General features: G+C 34.3%; 1 protein-coding gene across 1 annotated transcript in view; it reads left to right on the plus strand.

The window, feature by feature from the left end:
• Nucleotides 1–6,806, plus strand: part of LOC142348733 (prefoldin subunit 1-like) — a 218,590-nt gene extending 211,784 nt beyond the window's left edge. Inside the window, exons 3-4 of the mRNA XM_075400203.1 lie at nt 2,417–2,668; nt 6,601–6,806. Of these exons, the coding sequence (XP_075256318.1) occupies nt 2,417–2,668; nt 6,601–6,711 (363 nt within the window). The 3' untranslated portion in view covers nt 6,712–6,806. The remainder of the gene's footprint in view (nt 1–2,416; nt 2,669–6,600) is intronic.
• The last annotated feature ends 9,390 nt before the right edge of the window (nt 6,807–16,196 follow it).

Below are 16,196 nucleotides of genomic sequence, written 5' to 3' on the forward strand. Positions count from 1 at the left end.
CTTTTAGTGTGATACATATGTGTTCTAATTGCGCCCATTTGCGATTGTTTGAATTCAAGGTGCTGAATTCAAGATGTTCATTAAGGTGCAGCTAAAACTTTTATGACTTCGACAATTTTTTTGTCATGAAATTTAAGTGAATATTTGACTTTGCCCGTTTTTCAAAATTGTTTGGTTGTGTTTTTATTCAGTATCATCAATAACAGGTCTGATTGGTTGATAATAAGGCGCGAACGAACCTAATTAATGGTTCGAGTTTACAGCTTAATAGTTTTCATGAAATTGACTACTTTTTCTTAAAATTTCTTGTTGTAATTTTGTTTTTTGTCTTATCATTTATTCTCATTAAGGAACGGCCTAGCAAATTGCTTATAGGGGCTATTTTAGTCGATTGAATTGTTTCTGATCAAAGCTGACGATTTCTATTACTTTAACACTAATTGTTTTCAAAAGTTGAATTTTTAATTTCTCAATTTTTTGTTAACTTTGTTATGTTATATCTAGGCCTCTTTATTAAAAGGTTTCATTGGTTTCTCAGAAAGATTTAATAAATGCATATAATCTTCTCATTTATTGCTTCCTTCTACTTAAAAACTTTCCCTTTTTTAAAAACTTACTGAATTTTTTTCATTTTGCCAGTGTTTGTACGTATTGCTGTGTTATCCCTCAATCTCATTAATGACAGGTCTCATCGGTTGCCAATGAGGATTTAGTTTCTTGAAGTAATTTTATCAGTCGGTAGCTATTTGCCTTCAAAAAGTTTTAGCTAGTTTGCGAATTTTTTTTGCCGTATCATTGAATATCATTAGTGACAGGTTTCATTGACATTTAATGAGAGGTTGCTAAAGAGAAATAAGGGAAAATAATTGGTTGCTGGAGTCCAAAGATATCGGTTTTTGATTTGGACCCTGTCTTTTAAAAAAATAAAAGGTTGTTTTTTGAGTCTTGATTGTTTTTGTTGTTCTTGAGGACTGTGTCAACAGTACCAAAACTAACATTTGCTATTGGCCTTCTAATGCGATGGCATTTTTTGCCAGGTCATAAGTTAATTCAGTTCTTTGGATTGTATTTGAGGACTTGTCCTGCTATGTTTTGTGCATTCATTTTACCTGTTGATTACGTCTTTCGTTTTACATAAGTACGATGTTTGACTTCTGACTTACTTCACTCACTGATTCAACTGAATGGATTTCAAATTCTTTCACGCATTGAATTACGTAATAAGCGAATTGATTCAACTGAATGGATTTCAAATTCTTTCACTTATTGAATTACGAAATAAGCGAATTCGGTCAAAGTCGAAAAAGCAAAATCAAAAGAAACGGGATAACGATATAAAGCCCGGTCATTACGTCATATTGCGTTAGGTTATCAAAGTTCATTAAGGCGATTGCCAGTTGACATTAGTATTATGCTTAATAGCGTTCGGTTTAGAAGCTGAATTAAGTCTGATTGTAGAATCTAACCGTATATTCTCAATTTGCACACTAAATAACACTTTGACTCGTCGAAAAATGCTGAATTTATATATCTTAATTTTTACTCTTTCTGTTTTAATCAGAATGTGCGTCAAGCGGGTCAACGGCGGCTATTTTCCGGCAATGTGCCAGCTATTTTTAATTCTGATTTCTATTGCATTTTCTATCATTCAGAAATGTAAGGCACTGTGCTAATTTTGTGGCAGTTTAACTATAGCGGAGCGTAGCTATATTGCGGTTTTATTGTTTTTTTGTTTCTTCGTCTTTTTTTGGTTTTACTTTTTCTCACACAGCAAAGCTAAGAAAGTCAAAATTTTCGAATGACTTCTTCCTCTCACTGACTGCATCTGCGTGCGCGCTGAGATTATATAACTCTCTCTAATAAAAGTTTTTAAGGTCATTTGCGTGATTAAATTTTGATCATACGTGACTTAGTTCACTCAATAAATTGACTTTTGCACTTCAAAAACTTTTCTTTAATATGAATTAGTTTAAGGCTGAGAAACTTTTATAAAAGTTCGTCCCGAATTTAAACAAGCTTTATTAATGAATCGCTGAATGTTTTTTGAGTGACATCGATCACTACTTCAACTTTTATCCGTATTGGTTTAACTGTGTTCAGCATCCTGGACCAATTTGGTGAAGTTATTGCATATCCCGCCTGTTGGTTGAGTGAGAGCAATTTTCCGATGTTTAGTCGGTTATATCTTTTTCAGAGTTCTACATGGATCTCAATTTTGTCCCTCCAAAAAATATCGTATGCCCGAAATTGGCTCATCAGAAATAACATATTGGCATGTAGTTCATAGTTTCCAATTAAATTCGGACGGTTGGAACAACTGGAATCTAAGAATCGGAACCGACTGCTTTAGTATTAAGGAATTGGGGACAAATTTTTGAAGTGGCGTGATAAAATCAAAAATGGTTGATCAATTTAGGCTTTCAACGAGCTGCAGATGAAAGTTGTGGATACTCAGAACAAACTCACCTTAGCCGATCAGCAAATAGCAGAATTGCAGCAGAAGACGAAGAGGAAAGAAGTAGCACAGAAACAACTGGAGATTTTCCCAACTGAGACTAAGATGTACTTTGGATGTGGCAAGATGTTTGTGTTGGATGAAAAAAGTGAAATTTTGACCAAAATGGGCAAAGATGTTGAAGTTAATGCTGAGAAAATAAAAGCACTAGAAGTACGTACATGTCGAACATTCTCAAATAGTCGCCGTTGGAAATGATTTTTTTGTTATAGCTGCGAAGCTGTGAGCTGTATTGCAGTGCTCTTGGTTTTTATTGTTCCGCATTGTTTGCAATGAATTTTAACAAGCTTTATTAATTTATCGTTTAATTTTTTACATACCTTTTTGAGCGGCGTCGATAACTTTTTCAACGTATATCTGTATCTGTTTCTATCTCTATCATACGGCACGCAAGTCTATTCTTTCGCAGCTATTCCGGCAAGCTGTCGGCTCTGTTTTTAATAGCCTGCCTCATCTTCTCGGCTGGCTATTGTAGCGGGCCTATTTTTTACAATCCAAAGTATTTGTGAGCTATTTTTATGCTCTGTTCACAATTTTTTGACTTTTTGATATCAATGAGAGGTCAAATTTTAGAGTGGCCATTTTAAGGACGCTGAACTAGTGAAAGGAACAAAAAACGAGCAGGTTTGAAGCGTGATTTTTTTAAATTACCTTCAAAATCGAGCGAGGCAATTTTTTTATCAAGTGCGGTAAATAGACTTCTGTTTTCGCTGTTTTTCTCAAGTTTTTAATAAGATCACACATGTTTGCTAATATTGCATGGTTGTGTTTTTTGAATCAAGGGACAGTTAATGGTTCATATAACTTAGTAAATGTTTGCTCTTATAAATCATCAAGGATTTTGTTTGCTCGTTTTTGTAGTTCTTACCGAAGTCCTGTATATTAGTCTCATTAGTGACTGGTCTCATTAACTATTTAATGAGGCCTAATAGACGCTGTGAAAGTTTCAATTGTTACCCTTTATGAGACTGTAGCTAGAAAGAAAGCAGCTTCAGCCGTTTAATTTCAACAGAATCTACAGAAAAGAAATATTTCCTTTGTTTTGTAAAGGAAAATGCTAGTGCTCCATTTTGTACTGATTCACGACGCCAACTGTATTGAGTACCTATTTTTCCTCTTCAAGTTCTTAACAATTGGTAGCCAGATTTTAGGAGTCATCTACTTTCATTTCTTTTCAAGTTTCGAATGTCTTTGGGGTACACTTTTCGGGTGTTCTGTCCTCAAGGGTTATGGTAATCTTATTTATAAATGTCGGTAGAAAAAAAGGATCGTGATAATGCTGACTCTAGATTAACTGGAGGCTAGAACAGAATGAAAAAGGAAACTACAACGGAAACTACGATAGCTTGAGGTGCTCTGAGAATTTTGCTCTAATCTTATGCCGCTGACTTTATTGGGACCATTTACAGAACATGCATTTATTTTGGTCGAATTTCATTTCCATCCATTGGGTTATAGTATTAGTTCAAACAGGTTTACGAAAAACTTTGCGCTATCAAAACTATTGTTAGCAACGCTCGCGGATGCAGAAATCGCGTTTTCAATTTCCAACTTTTCAAGATGCAGCTTAACTTTTTTTCAGTTCCGATTGGAAACTAATCTAGTTGCAAGTAATTGCTCATCCTTGCTCCGGCTGCAGTGTAGTCATTCTTTTAAGTCTAAAATCCTTTGCTTGCGAAGTACGTGATTTTTCTGCCAATTTTCAGGTTGTTGTTTAAAAATCAATTTCCTTTTTCTTTTTAGCATTACCTGTTACTTGAGAAGAATATTCAATCTCAAATACTCTTTTGTTGTAAATAATTTTGATTTGTAGGATACTGTAGCAATTAGAGATCATGGTATCAAGTATAGTCATGTAATAAAAGTGAAAGCGTTCAAAATGAAATCGGAAATGTAGAAGTCATGATTTTATGTAACCACGTTTTAGCTTCATAAGCTTTGTTGATTGTCTTTATTAATTGCTCTTGAACGAAGTTCATATCAATTATTGTAAACGCGTGTCTTGTTTTATGCAAATTTTTTGCTTGACAATTTCGCGCTTTTCTTGAACATTCTTTGACTTCTCAAGTGACTTTTTCACGCTTTCGTTCTTCATTTTTGAGTGATCTCTATTGCTCCGAAGTAAAGCTTGTTGCTAATATAAAATGGGTTGCAGCATTGGAGAGGTAAGTGAGGCGTAGCTCAGTGGTTAGTGCGTGTGGTTGTGGATCGGGAGGTCAGTGGTTCGAATCCCCTTGGGGGATAGGTTTTTCAAGAGCAATTCTTCCGACATTTGTCGGTTTATGTTCACAGTTGATTTCTCTATATTATTCCATTACAGTAAAAATATATATACCGATTGTTTTAAAGGGGAAGACGTATTTAAATATTAAGTTAGGATTCCCCAATTCCTACAGATCTTTAAATTGGTAGTTTGACACATATAAAAAAATTTTGCGCACCTAAAAATAATCAAAACATTGAACTACTCGTTGTACATCTAGAGCTGTCTTTAAGGTCGGAAATTTTGGAATCGGATATCGAATTATAGAGCGAATTTGGTTAAACCAATAAAATTGTCTCTGCTATTTTCTCTTTTCATACAAGTTTTTGACCTCCTGCTGCTTAGCTGAAAAACCGAAATCAATGAAAAATTCACTTTGAGTGCAGTTTCTAGCGCAATACAGTTCATATATTTTTGGGACTGCAAAAAATTTTCAACTTTTTTACCAAGCTGTTTTCAAGTTTGAAGCCTCTGCACTCCAAAATGAGAATTTTGTTAATAACTGCCAATATGCTATAATCAAATTCTAGCGCTCAGGAACACTGTCGTCTTCTGTAGGAAACATTGAAGCTGCCGGAAGCTGCCATTTGCATGGAGCTTGTGGGATCCTGACCTACCCCCCTACAAAATTGTTTCCGATGAAAATCCTGATTTCTTTCGAAATAGAAATTTGTTCAAGTTTCGGCGCTTGATGGAACACCCGAATTCTGCAGTAGACTGCTCAAACTCGAACAAATTTCTATAGCGATAGAAATCAGGATTTTGGTGGGAAAAAGTTATGGAGCCTGGACTCCCAAACCATCGCCGTCTCCAATTATAAGGGGCGATTTACAATACTGCTGTCTGTGTACCTAAAGTTGTTCTTTCCTGATTAAAGTCAGGAAAGTAGCGCCCTTAATCATATACGCACAACCCGAAGTTTCTCACCCAATGAGCGGGTATATGTGTATCCGTTGATGAGAGATTAGAAACGTTCGATTATATAATGTTTCGACTTAGTACACGGTCACACAAAACTTAGTTATCTAATTTAAGTAGTTTTACGTTTTTTAAATTGTATCTTACTTTAAATGGCTAGCTCTACGTCTTATGAGACAATATAAGCTGGGTTGTTTGGGATACGCTTAGGAATACAAGTGTTTTTTTTTATCACGACTGGAAAATAAACAATTGCTAAAAATGAAATGAACAAGGAAAACGCTAATACAATCCTTGTGTTCTATAAACAATTTTAGCATCCGTTTCTTTTCCGGTCGTGATAAAACAATTGAATTTCTAAGCCGCCGATCCAAACAAAACAACTTTGGTCTCAAAATAGAGCTAACCTTTTCAAGTAATATGCCATTTGAAGAGGTAAAAATTTTCAATTCAAAAACTAATTGACTTCAATAGTCATTTAATCTGAAATTATATAATCGTTATGATCTGCCTTCAACGTGTGCACATACACCCGCTCATCGGGTGAGAAACTAACCTAAAATACCGTTTTGGCGCGTCCACCAACCTTGAACTTAAAGTATTCAAAGTAAAGCTTAAAAATTTTTATTTGAAAGTTTGCTAAGTACATGTTAAGGTCAGAGAGTTTTAGAAAGTACGGAAAAATGTAGTTATTGTTTTCTGAGTTAAAAAAATGCTAATCCTTGCTCTGGCTGGAGAGAAATTGTTCTTTTAAGTCTTATAAATCGTTTGCTCCCGAAGTACTTGTTTTTCTTTGCCAAATTTCAGGTTCTTATTCACCTTGAGGTTAAAAAACGTAGGGTAAAAGATAGTCGTTATGATTTTTAACAAAGGTTTGTATTAGCGTTTTCCTTGTCGATTTCAGAGTCAGAAAGAGCTATTAAAAAGAAATCAGAAAGAAGCCGAGGGAAATATCCGAGAGATGATTGCAGTGAAAAGACAGACCACAACTGGCCAATCAGCTGCTGCCGTTTAAAGAGCTCTCATTGAGCCTAATCGTTGCGAATGACTGTTGAATAATTTGAGTGATTTTTGTATAGTTATGCTTCGGAATTGAAAATTTAAACTCTTCCAAGTTTTGCCTTTATACTGCCGAGGACGCTAATGCATTGAAGATTACTGGTTTATATAGGAAGCTTTTCCAGGTTTGCTTGACATTATGTTATTAATAGCAGCAAAGCGGTTGCTGGGGCCATTTTTGACATTCTCTCGGTTATTCCAATTGGGTTAATGAAAAAATTTCAATGAAATTTTAAGTTTCACGTGTACTTGTTATCAAGTGGTGCTAATGAAAAAATTGTTAATGACATTGTGCTAATGAAAAATTTTTAATGAAATTCTAACTTTCACATGTAATTGTTGTTCTTTTTAGTGGTATCAGCACTTAGTCTGGTCAAAAATAGGGCTAATTGAGTTAAAAATGGAGTTACTTTCTGGTAAAGCTAAGGTTTCATAGCGGTAGCTTTAGAGTTAATTTACATTTTACAGTTAATTGTTTTCATGACACTTTGTGTAATTAAAATAAGAAGGAATTTGTTCATTGGCCCCTAAATAATGTTCTTTTTGATGTCCCGTGTCTTAGGCTTTACAATTCCGAGAGTTTTAATTGTATTGGCGCGCTGTATGCTTTTAAGATCTGTTCACACTTTTTTGGTTTGTTCTGTTCACACTTTTCGTTTGTTTAAGGGATTTTTGTTTTTGGTTTGTTTAAGATCTGTTCACACTTTTCTGTTCAAACTGCTTTTCAAGTGAAGTGAGAGAATGGATTTTAACAGATTCTTCTACTGAGCGATTGTTTTTTTTTCTCTCGCGACTTGTTTTCAGTTTTCTGCTTTCGCTGTTTTTATTTCTTTTTCTGCAATAAGTTTTAAATGAGAAAAAGTGCGCTCCAATAATTCATAGTTCCAATTGTTTAGCCTCTCAAAAAGTAACTAATGGTTTGAAGTTATTTGTCTTCATGAAAGTAAAGTGATTGTTTCGATTCTGCCTGTTTTTGTAGTTATTTTGGGTGTTTTGTTGCTTAGTCTCATCAATGACAGGTCACAATGGCTCTATTGAGGCATGTCTGAATTGAATACTGATTTGAATTTGAATTAGCGGTCGTTGTGACTTTGATACTAACTGTGTTCAAAAAAATGTTACCGTTTTTTCCGGAACTTTCCATCTTTTTATTTGCTCTCAAACGAATTTTGTAGCAATTACATAAGTCTTGTTGGTCTTTTTTATGTGATTTTTCGCTTGACCCATTCTTCGTCTGAACCGTTTGATTTTCGTCATCAAAACGGGATAAACAGGTAGCTCCCGTTGTCATTAAGTGCTCTTAAAGCATTTCAGCTCACTGGTCTTCAAGTATGCGATTCACAGAAATTGTTTTGGAAAATTATGTTTATTTCGTGAAAGGCGATTCTCAGAAGTTGCCATGAATTAAGCTGAAGCTAGGACCAAAAACGGTATAAACAGGTGGCGCCCAGCGGTCATTAATTGCTGGTATAGCCCTTCGACTCACTGGTCTTCAAGTATGCGATTCACAGAAACTGTTGGTGTGAAGGGCGTTTTTTGTGCTCTCACTTGGTGTCATTATAGTAGCTCTGTTTTTTTCTTATGAGTCCGGGTGTTTACCACTTTTGAGATTTTTTTCATATCTAACAGTTTTAACTACCTTAACAACACTTGTTTGTTTGTTTTTTATTTTTCCCCTATTCTGTAGTGTTTTGTTGCTTTGTCTGTTTTATTTGAGGTTTTCATGCTCTCTTTTTTAAATTTTGTTATGTTTATTTTCGTGTACGTCCTTGTATTTGTTTTTTTGTTATTGTAGGTTGTTCTTTTTGAGAAAGCTGATAGTGTTCACTTCAGTGGCTTCAGTTTTTTGAAGATCTGCCTAGTTTTTGGCCGCTTCATGTCTGTGAGAATTTTAATTCAATAAGTGATTTTAATCATGCGACACTGTTAAGAGGAGCAAAAAAACGAGTACTTTTTGGTTGTTTTCGCAGTTTTGCTCTTAATTATTGACATGAATTCTTTTAAAATTTGTAATGTGTGCTCTAATAATGCGTAGTTGCAGTTGCTTAGAACCCTCAACAGGCAGCTAATGGTTTTTCATTACATATTTTTGGATTCTCATTTTTTCTGCAATACTTTTTGTTGTTTTGTCACCTAGTGTCATCAATTATAGGTTTCAGTTGCGCTCTATTGAGGCATTTTTGTATGTACTGAATTGAATTGAAATCTAAAGGTTTTGGCAAATATGACACGTATTGTCTTTAAGGTAACATTATATTATTATGTTAGTGTTCTGTCACTCAGTGTCATATGGAGAGCACTAAGTGACTCTTTTATCAGCCATGGTTTGGTCAATTTTGAGGTTTATTCCATGTGTAACGGTTTTCAAAACTTTGACACGACTCGCTTTTTTTAAAAAAATGTTTTTTATTAGCATGTTTGTGGTTTAGTTTTTGTTTTTTGGATTGTCTCATTTGAGACAGGACTCATTGGCACTTTCGTTATTTTTTGAGTGAATAATTTTGCCATTTTATAGCTGAAAGGTTTTAACTACGTATTCTTTTCAAAAATAGTCAAAAATAATTTTGCAAGTTTTTTTTCTGTTACTGTCACTGACGACAAGTCTTTAGGTCCTCTAGGGTTAGGTTTGATTCTGGTTAATCGTTGTTATCCATAGCTAACAGTTTTCGCGACTTGTTTTCAAAAATTTCATTGCTAATGTGGACTTTCATTATTTTTGTAATTGTTTTTTGTCGTGTGGCTTGGCCAAAATTGAGAGGTCTCATTTGCTGTCTAATTCGGCGTCCTTGAATCCACTTTAGGCTAAAGCGTTTCACACCACTTAATTTCGACAATTTTTAAAGTTGTTTCTGCATTTTGCTACGGTTTTCATTTTGATACGTTTGAATGGTTGTCAAACATTCAATTTTTGGTGGTTAAAGACAAAAACGGATTGTGAATGTGTCGTTTGCTGAAAATGAGTGAAATATGGGTAATGCAAAGAGTCAGAAATTCATGTGGTCGAAAATGAATCTCTTCGTCATTGGTCGAGATGTTTTTCATTTCCTGTTAGAGTGATGCAATTGAGATTTGAAATTATAAGTGTTTGTAAAGCAATCGGAAAATGAAATAAAAGCAATCACTCACAATTTAAATCAACGCGTTCATAATTTTTGCTTAGACCTTTGGTTGAAGAAAATATTAAATTAAAAAAAAGCAAACTATCAATCCAAAGTGTTAATCTACTACTAACCTTTTTTGAACAATGCTCTTTCACAATAGACAAAAGTGCTCGATGATCTGATCGGATCGTGAAACGTTTGCCAAAAAATAAGAGAAAGTAGCCGACAGAGCAAACAAAATTTTAGATTTGTTAACTAATGCTTTTTTGGTTTTCTTTACCTTTGGAGAAAACCGGATGCAAACGCAATGGTTATTCAAATTGCTTGCCGTTTGTGTTCTAACGTTGTTCCTATTACCTAGAGACATGTCGTTTCACGACCAAACCCAAGCTTTGATTGTGGAGTGTGTTTTCTGTTGCATCAGCTATTCTGAAATTTTTATAGAGAAAGCTCTTGGTGACACTCTGTTCAATTGTAATTTTATTTTTTTTAGAAGAGGTTGAAATAACACTCTGTTCAATTGTAATTTTATTTTTTTTAGAAGAGGTTGAAATAACACCATTGCTCTAGGTTCGAAATGAAATTGTCAAGAAGTGGTGGCGTACTAATTTTAAAAGCTATTCAAGATCCTCTGAAGATGCTTAATTTCAATGTTTTTTTTAAAAATTCAGATGTTTATATGTTTTCGAGGGGCGGGTGTTTATAATTGATATAATGGTGAAAACTAACAAATTGATATTTTAGTGATAGTGTTGATTTTCTCTATTTTTGTAATTGTTATTTTCCTGTCGCTTAGCCATTATCGAGAGATGTCACGACAAGTCTATAGGTCCTCTAGAAGTAGTTTTGAACCTAGTTAACTGTTGCTATCCATGGCTAACAGTTTTTACGACTCCTTTTCAAAAATTTCACGGGTATTTTGGATTTTCTCAATTTTTGTAAATGTTTTTCGTCCTGTCGCTCGGCCAATATTGAGAGGTCTCATCTGCTGTCTAATTAGGCATCATTGAAACCACTTAAGGCTAAAGCCTTTCACACCAATTAATTTTGACATTTTTTAAAATTTTTTCTGCTTTTTGGTACGGTTTTCCTTTTGCTACGTTTGAACTGTTTTCAAGCATTCATTTTTTGGTGGTTAAAGGTAAAAACCGGTTGTGATTGATTTGTTTGCTGACAATGGGTGAAATATGAGTATTGCAAAGAGTCAGAAATTCAGTTGGTCGAAATTGAATCTTTGTTCTGCTTTGCTGGTCAAGATGTTTTTCGTTTCCTGTTAGTGTGATGCAATTGAGACTTGGAATTATCAGTGTTTTTAAACCAGTCGGAAAATGAGATAGTTTGTATCACTCACAATTTTAATCAAATTTGTTTATAACTTTTGCCTTGTTCCTTGGTTGGCAAAAATTTGACATCAAAAGAAAGCAAACTATCAATCCGAAAAGTTAGTCTACTGTACGACCTTTTTTGATCAATGCTCTTTCACAATCAACAAAAGTGCTCGGCGATATGTTAGGATTGTGAAGGGTTTGCCAATAAATAAGACACTGTAGCCTACAGACCAAATAACTCAAAATTTCTAGTTTGTTAACTAATGCCATAACGTTTTTCATTACCTTCGGAGAAAACCGGATGCAAACGCAATTATTATCCATATTTCTTGCCGTTTCTGCTCTAACGTTGTTCCTATTCTTCTCTAAAGGCATGTCTTTTCACGACCAAACCCAAGTTTTTATTGTGGGGTGTGTTGTCTGTTGCATCAGCTATTCTAATATTGTTAAAGTGGAAGTTTTTGGTGACACTCTGTTCGATTGTAATTTTCTTTTTTTAGAAGAGGTTAAAATAGATTAAGAGATTAAAATAGATTAGAAGAGGTTAAAATTTAAAATAGGTTCGAAATGAAATTGGCGAGAGTTGTTGAAGTTCTAATTTTAAAAGCTATTCAAGAGCCTTTAAAGATGTTTAATTTTGTTTTGCTAAAGTTTCAGAAGTTTTAGATTCGAGGGGCGGGTATGGTGTTAGAGAAAAATTCACAAGAAGCCAAACAACAAACTCTAACAATATGACATTTGCGTCATGTTAATATTCAGCTAGTCCAGTTTTTCTTTACAACCATAGACGTATTTTGGATCCGAAGTTTCTTGAAAATTCTGCAGACATGTCTGCGAGATCATAAAATCTGTTCTAAATAAAAAGTTGTTTTTTGACTCACCACTAAGTATGTTGAGTCTCAAGAGCTTAGCTGTATCTGATTGTTGCTTAGCCTTTCAAATCAACTGTATTTCAAGGAATGATGTCGATTGGTTTTTCAATGTTTGGCATCTGATGTTTATTTAATTGCATCACATTACTTAATATTTTTGAATGTAGTATTACTGAGTACATAAAGCGAGTAAATATAAAGCATGAGAATCACATCCAATAAAAATTGAGTATTTTAAATTCGCATAGAATTGCGTCTAAAACACGTAGTGATCGGAAAAAAAAATCTTTTAACATAATTTTAAGTAATCGTAATAAAACCTATCAAATCAGACAAGAAAGACTCGGCTTTATAATTTTCAGTTTGGTTTCATCGGTATAATATGTTGAACGGCGTTGAGCTTTTTTCTGTTCGGACAAAATACGGGCCGGATGGGCATCAAAAACTGCCCTCTAAAAACCACTTGATGGTCCAATTTTTGTAACCCTTATAATTGTAATGCTCCCCGAGTACCTGCTATCTCTCGGGTCTTATGAATTTACACTTCGGTAGACTGATTTGTTTACCCAGCTACTCACCTACAGTTTTGGTGTTCCCAGAGAGGCAATTTTGATGAACTCATCAAATAGAACTCGAATTATCATGACTTCGCTTATTTAGCTTTATATCTAAAACGAAACTTGAAGAGATATTATAACTATTCTATCACGCTCTCCGTCCCTGGAATACTTGGATATTTTCATCGCAAACTCGCGGAACCAATTCGTTGTTTATGGTTCCACGTACATCACAATACACAAAATTCACAAACAACATCAGTAAAGATATTTCATTGCATGATAATAAAGGTTTGGTTATCAGAAGTTCATCCCGTGGCTTGATTATTTTTGCAAAATTGAAATTAAGCAGATTTGATATTGCAAAATATGAGCACATTTGTACAGTTTTCGGGAAGATTGGAAGCTAATTCTATGTTTTTGATCATTTTAAATGACACGCAATGCCAGTATTTTTCTTTTGTTTTTGAAATGCTCCTGGAAAAGACAGATAGCGAGAAATTATTTTGCAAGTTTTTTTCTGTTTTGGTCACTGATGACAAGTCTACAGGTCCTCTAGAGTTAGTTTTGAAACTAGTTAATTGTTGCTATCCATAGCTAACAGTTTTTACGACTTGTTTTCAAAAATTTCACTGGTATTGTGGATTTTCACTATTTTTGTAAATGTTTTTTGTCCTGTTTCTCGGCCAATATTTAGAGGTCTCATCTGCTGTCTAATTAGGCATCATTGAATCCAATTAAGGCTAAAGCCTTGTACACCATTTCATTTTGACAATTTTTAAAATTGTTTCTGCATTTTGCTACGGTTTTCATTTTGTTACGTTAGATTGGTTTTCAGGCATTCTTTTTTTTTGGTGGTTAAAGACAAAAATCGATTGTGAATGTGTCGTTTGCTGAAAAGGAAAGAAATATGAGAAGTGCAAAGGGTCAGAAATTCAAGTTCTCGAAAATGAATCTTGTTTCTGCTTCGCTGTTCAAGATGTTTTTCGTTTCTTATTTGAGTGATGCAAATGAGACGTGGATTTATCAGTGTTTGTAAAGCAATCGAAAAATGAGATAGTAGCTATCACTCACAATTTAAATCAAATTTGTTTATAACTTTTGCTTAATCCTTTGGTTGAAAAAAAAATGTGAAATCAGAAGAAAGCAAACTAACAATCAAAAGTGTTAATCTACTGCTAACCGACCTTTTTTGAACAATGCTTTTTCACAATCAGCAAATGTGCTCGGCGATTTGTTAGAATAGTGAAAGTTTTGCCAAAAAAATAAAACAAAGTAGCCTACTGACCAAACAACTCAAAAATTTAAATTTGTTAACTTCTGCTCTAACGGTTTTCATTACCTTTGGAGAAAACCGGATGCAAACGCAATGGTTATCCAAATTGCTTGCCGTTTGTGTTCTAACGTTGTTCCTATTACTAACCTAGAGGCAGGTCATTTCACGACAAAACCCAAGCTTTCATTGTGGAGTGTGTTTTCTGTTGCATCAGCTATTCTAAAATTTTTATAAAGAAAGAATTTTTGAGACACTCTTTTCAATTTAAAATTTTTTTAGAAGACGTTGAACTAATTAACACCATTGCCCTAGGTTCCAAATGAAATTGTCGAGAGGTGGTGGCGTACTAATTTTAAAAGCTATTCAAGATCCTTTGAAGATGTTTAATATCGTTGTTTTGCTAAATTTTAGATGTTTTCGAGGGGCGGGTATTTCAAAAGACGCCAATTAACAAAACCTAACAAATTGATATTTTAGTGATAGTGTTGATTTTCTCTTTTTTGTAATTGTTTTTTATTTTTCCTGTCGCTTAGCCATCATTGAGAGGTCTCATCGGCTGTCTAATTAGGCATCATTGAATCCACTTAAGACTAAAGCCTTTCACACCATTTAAATTTAATTTTGACATTTTTCAAAATTGTTTCTGCATTTTGCTACGGTTTTTATTTTGCAATGTTCGGACTTAATTCAATGGAGAATGTTCTATCTCCAGACATAGGTTTTAAAACTATTGTTTAAACTGGAAATATTATTCCTGTCAGCCATATGAAGGAATGATTTCAGCACAATTTAGACCACAAAATTTTGTTTTTCTCCGACTGCCTTGTATTGATAATTCAGCGAACTTGAAATAATTTTGAGTTCAATTACTCAAACGCTCTGCTGCTAGCTTAAAATTTAGTTAATTTTTTTGTAAGTCGATCATATTCAACACTCCCCGTTGCGTCTCCCCTTTTCACGACTAGGAGGAGAAAAATGCTTTTTGGAAGATAAGGATCGCAGAACTTTTGAAGTAACAACTTTTTTCAAGCTCCGATGGTTAATTTGTTGTCAAAAAAATGTTTAAACGGTACACAAATTGATTGTGACAAAAGCAAATTTTAGTGCCCGTTTCTGTTTGCAATGCTTGGACTTAATTCAATGGAGAATGTTCTTACTCCAGACAGAGGTTTTAAAACTATTGTTTCATCTGAAAATAAGATTCCTGTCAGCCATATGAAGGAAGGATCTGAGCACAATTTAGACCACGAAAGTTTGTTTGTCTCCGACTGCCTTATATTGCTAATTCAGCGTACTTGAATTAGTTTTTGAATTCCATAACTCAGCTACTCTGCTGCCAGGTTGAAACTTAGTTAATTTTTTATATGTAAGTCGATCATTAATCTAGCTAAACATGCGTTCTCATCGGTGAATCGAATTTGGAACAACTGAGGACCAGCTCTTCAGTTATCACGATATCTCTAAAAGAGCAAGTCCCTTGCATTGCAGAGTGGGGCTGAAAACCGCTCACTCTGGCGCAGCTGATGTTCTATTTTGCGGCAAGTTTGATATCTGTATGCAGCTGCTTGACGATAATAATCTCTCGAGTCCGGTCATCCTACCAAACTTGGCTTAGCGGCATTGCCTGGTTTTCTAACGGAAAATGAGCTGAAAATCACATATTTGACGCTGTTGATGGCCCCGATTTTCTGTAAGAACTTCTACAGGAAACCATTAACATTATACGAACCTTTGCAGGTCAACAATACGTAGGAGCTAGAATAGTTATCCTCAACCACTTCACTTTTCCAAGTAATTATCGAGATCCAGCTCAAATTAACCATCAGACCACAAGACTAGAATGTGTTAAGTGACTTTGAAAAAATTCTGTGAACCCAATGAAGTGTTGCTTTCAACTTGAAGCTCTCGTTTATTTTTTTAATTAATTTTTTCGAAAAAGGAACAATAAAGGAAAAGAGAAAAGACTCAATGTGTATTGTTATCCAATAGAAATTCGTTCCAATGTCGTTTTTATTTTTAGACTCTTAATTTAGAGAGCGTGGGTATTAAAAGTTGACATGGCGTAAAAAATAAATAGAATAACAGTTACAAATTAAAGCCAAAAGATAAAAATTTACGTTGCCTTTTTTGACTTCAAATTGTTGTCCTTTGTTATAGAAAACAAAACCAAAAATGAGATATTCCAAAAACTGCTTTAATGGATACAAGCCAAACGTTTCTTTTCTAATCTTCAATTTTCTTGCATCGTAATGGCAGGATCCTAACATCTCCAATTTTAAGATATTTCAATTAATGTGTTTGAAGTTA

This window comes from Convolutriloba macropyga, chromosome 10, assembly GCF_964194025.1.
Source record: "Convolutriloba macropyga chromosome 10, txConMacr16.3, whole genome shotgun sequence".
NCBI classification, from domain to species: domain Eukaryota; kingdom Metazoa; phylum Xenacoelomorpha; order Acoela; family Convolutidae; genus Convolutriloba; species Convolutriloba macropyga.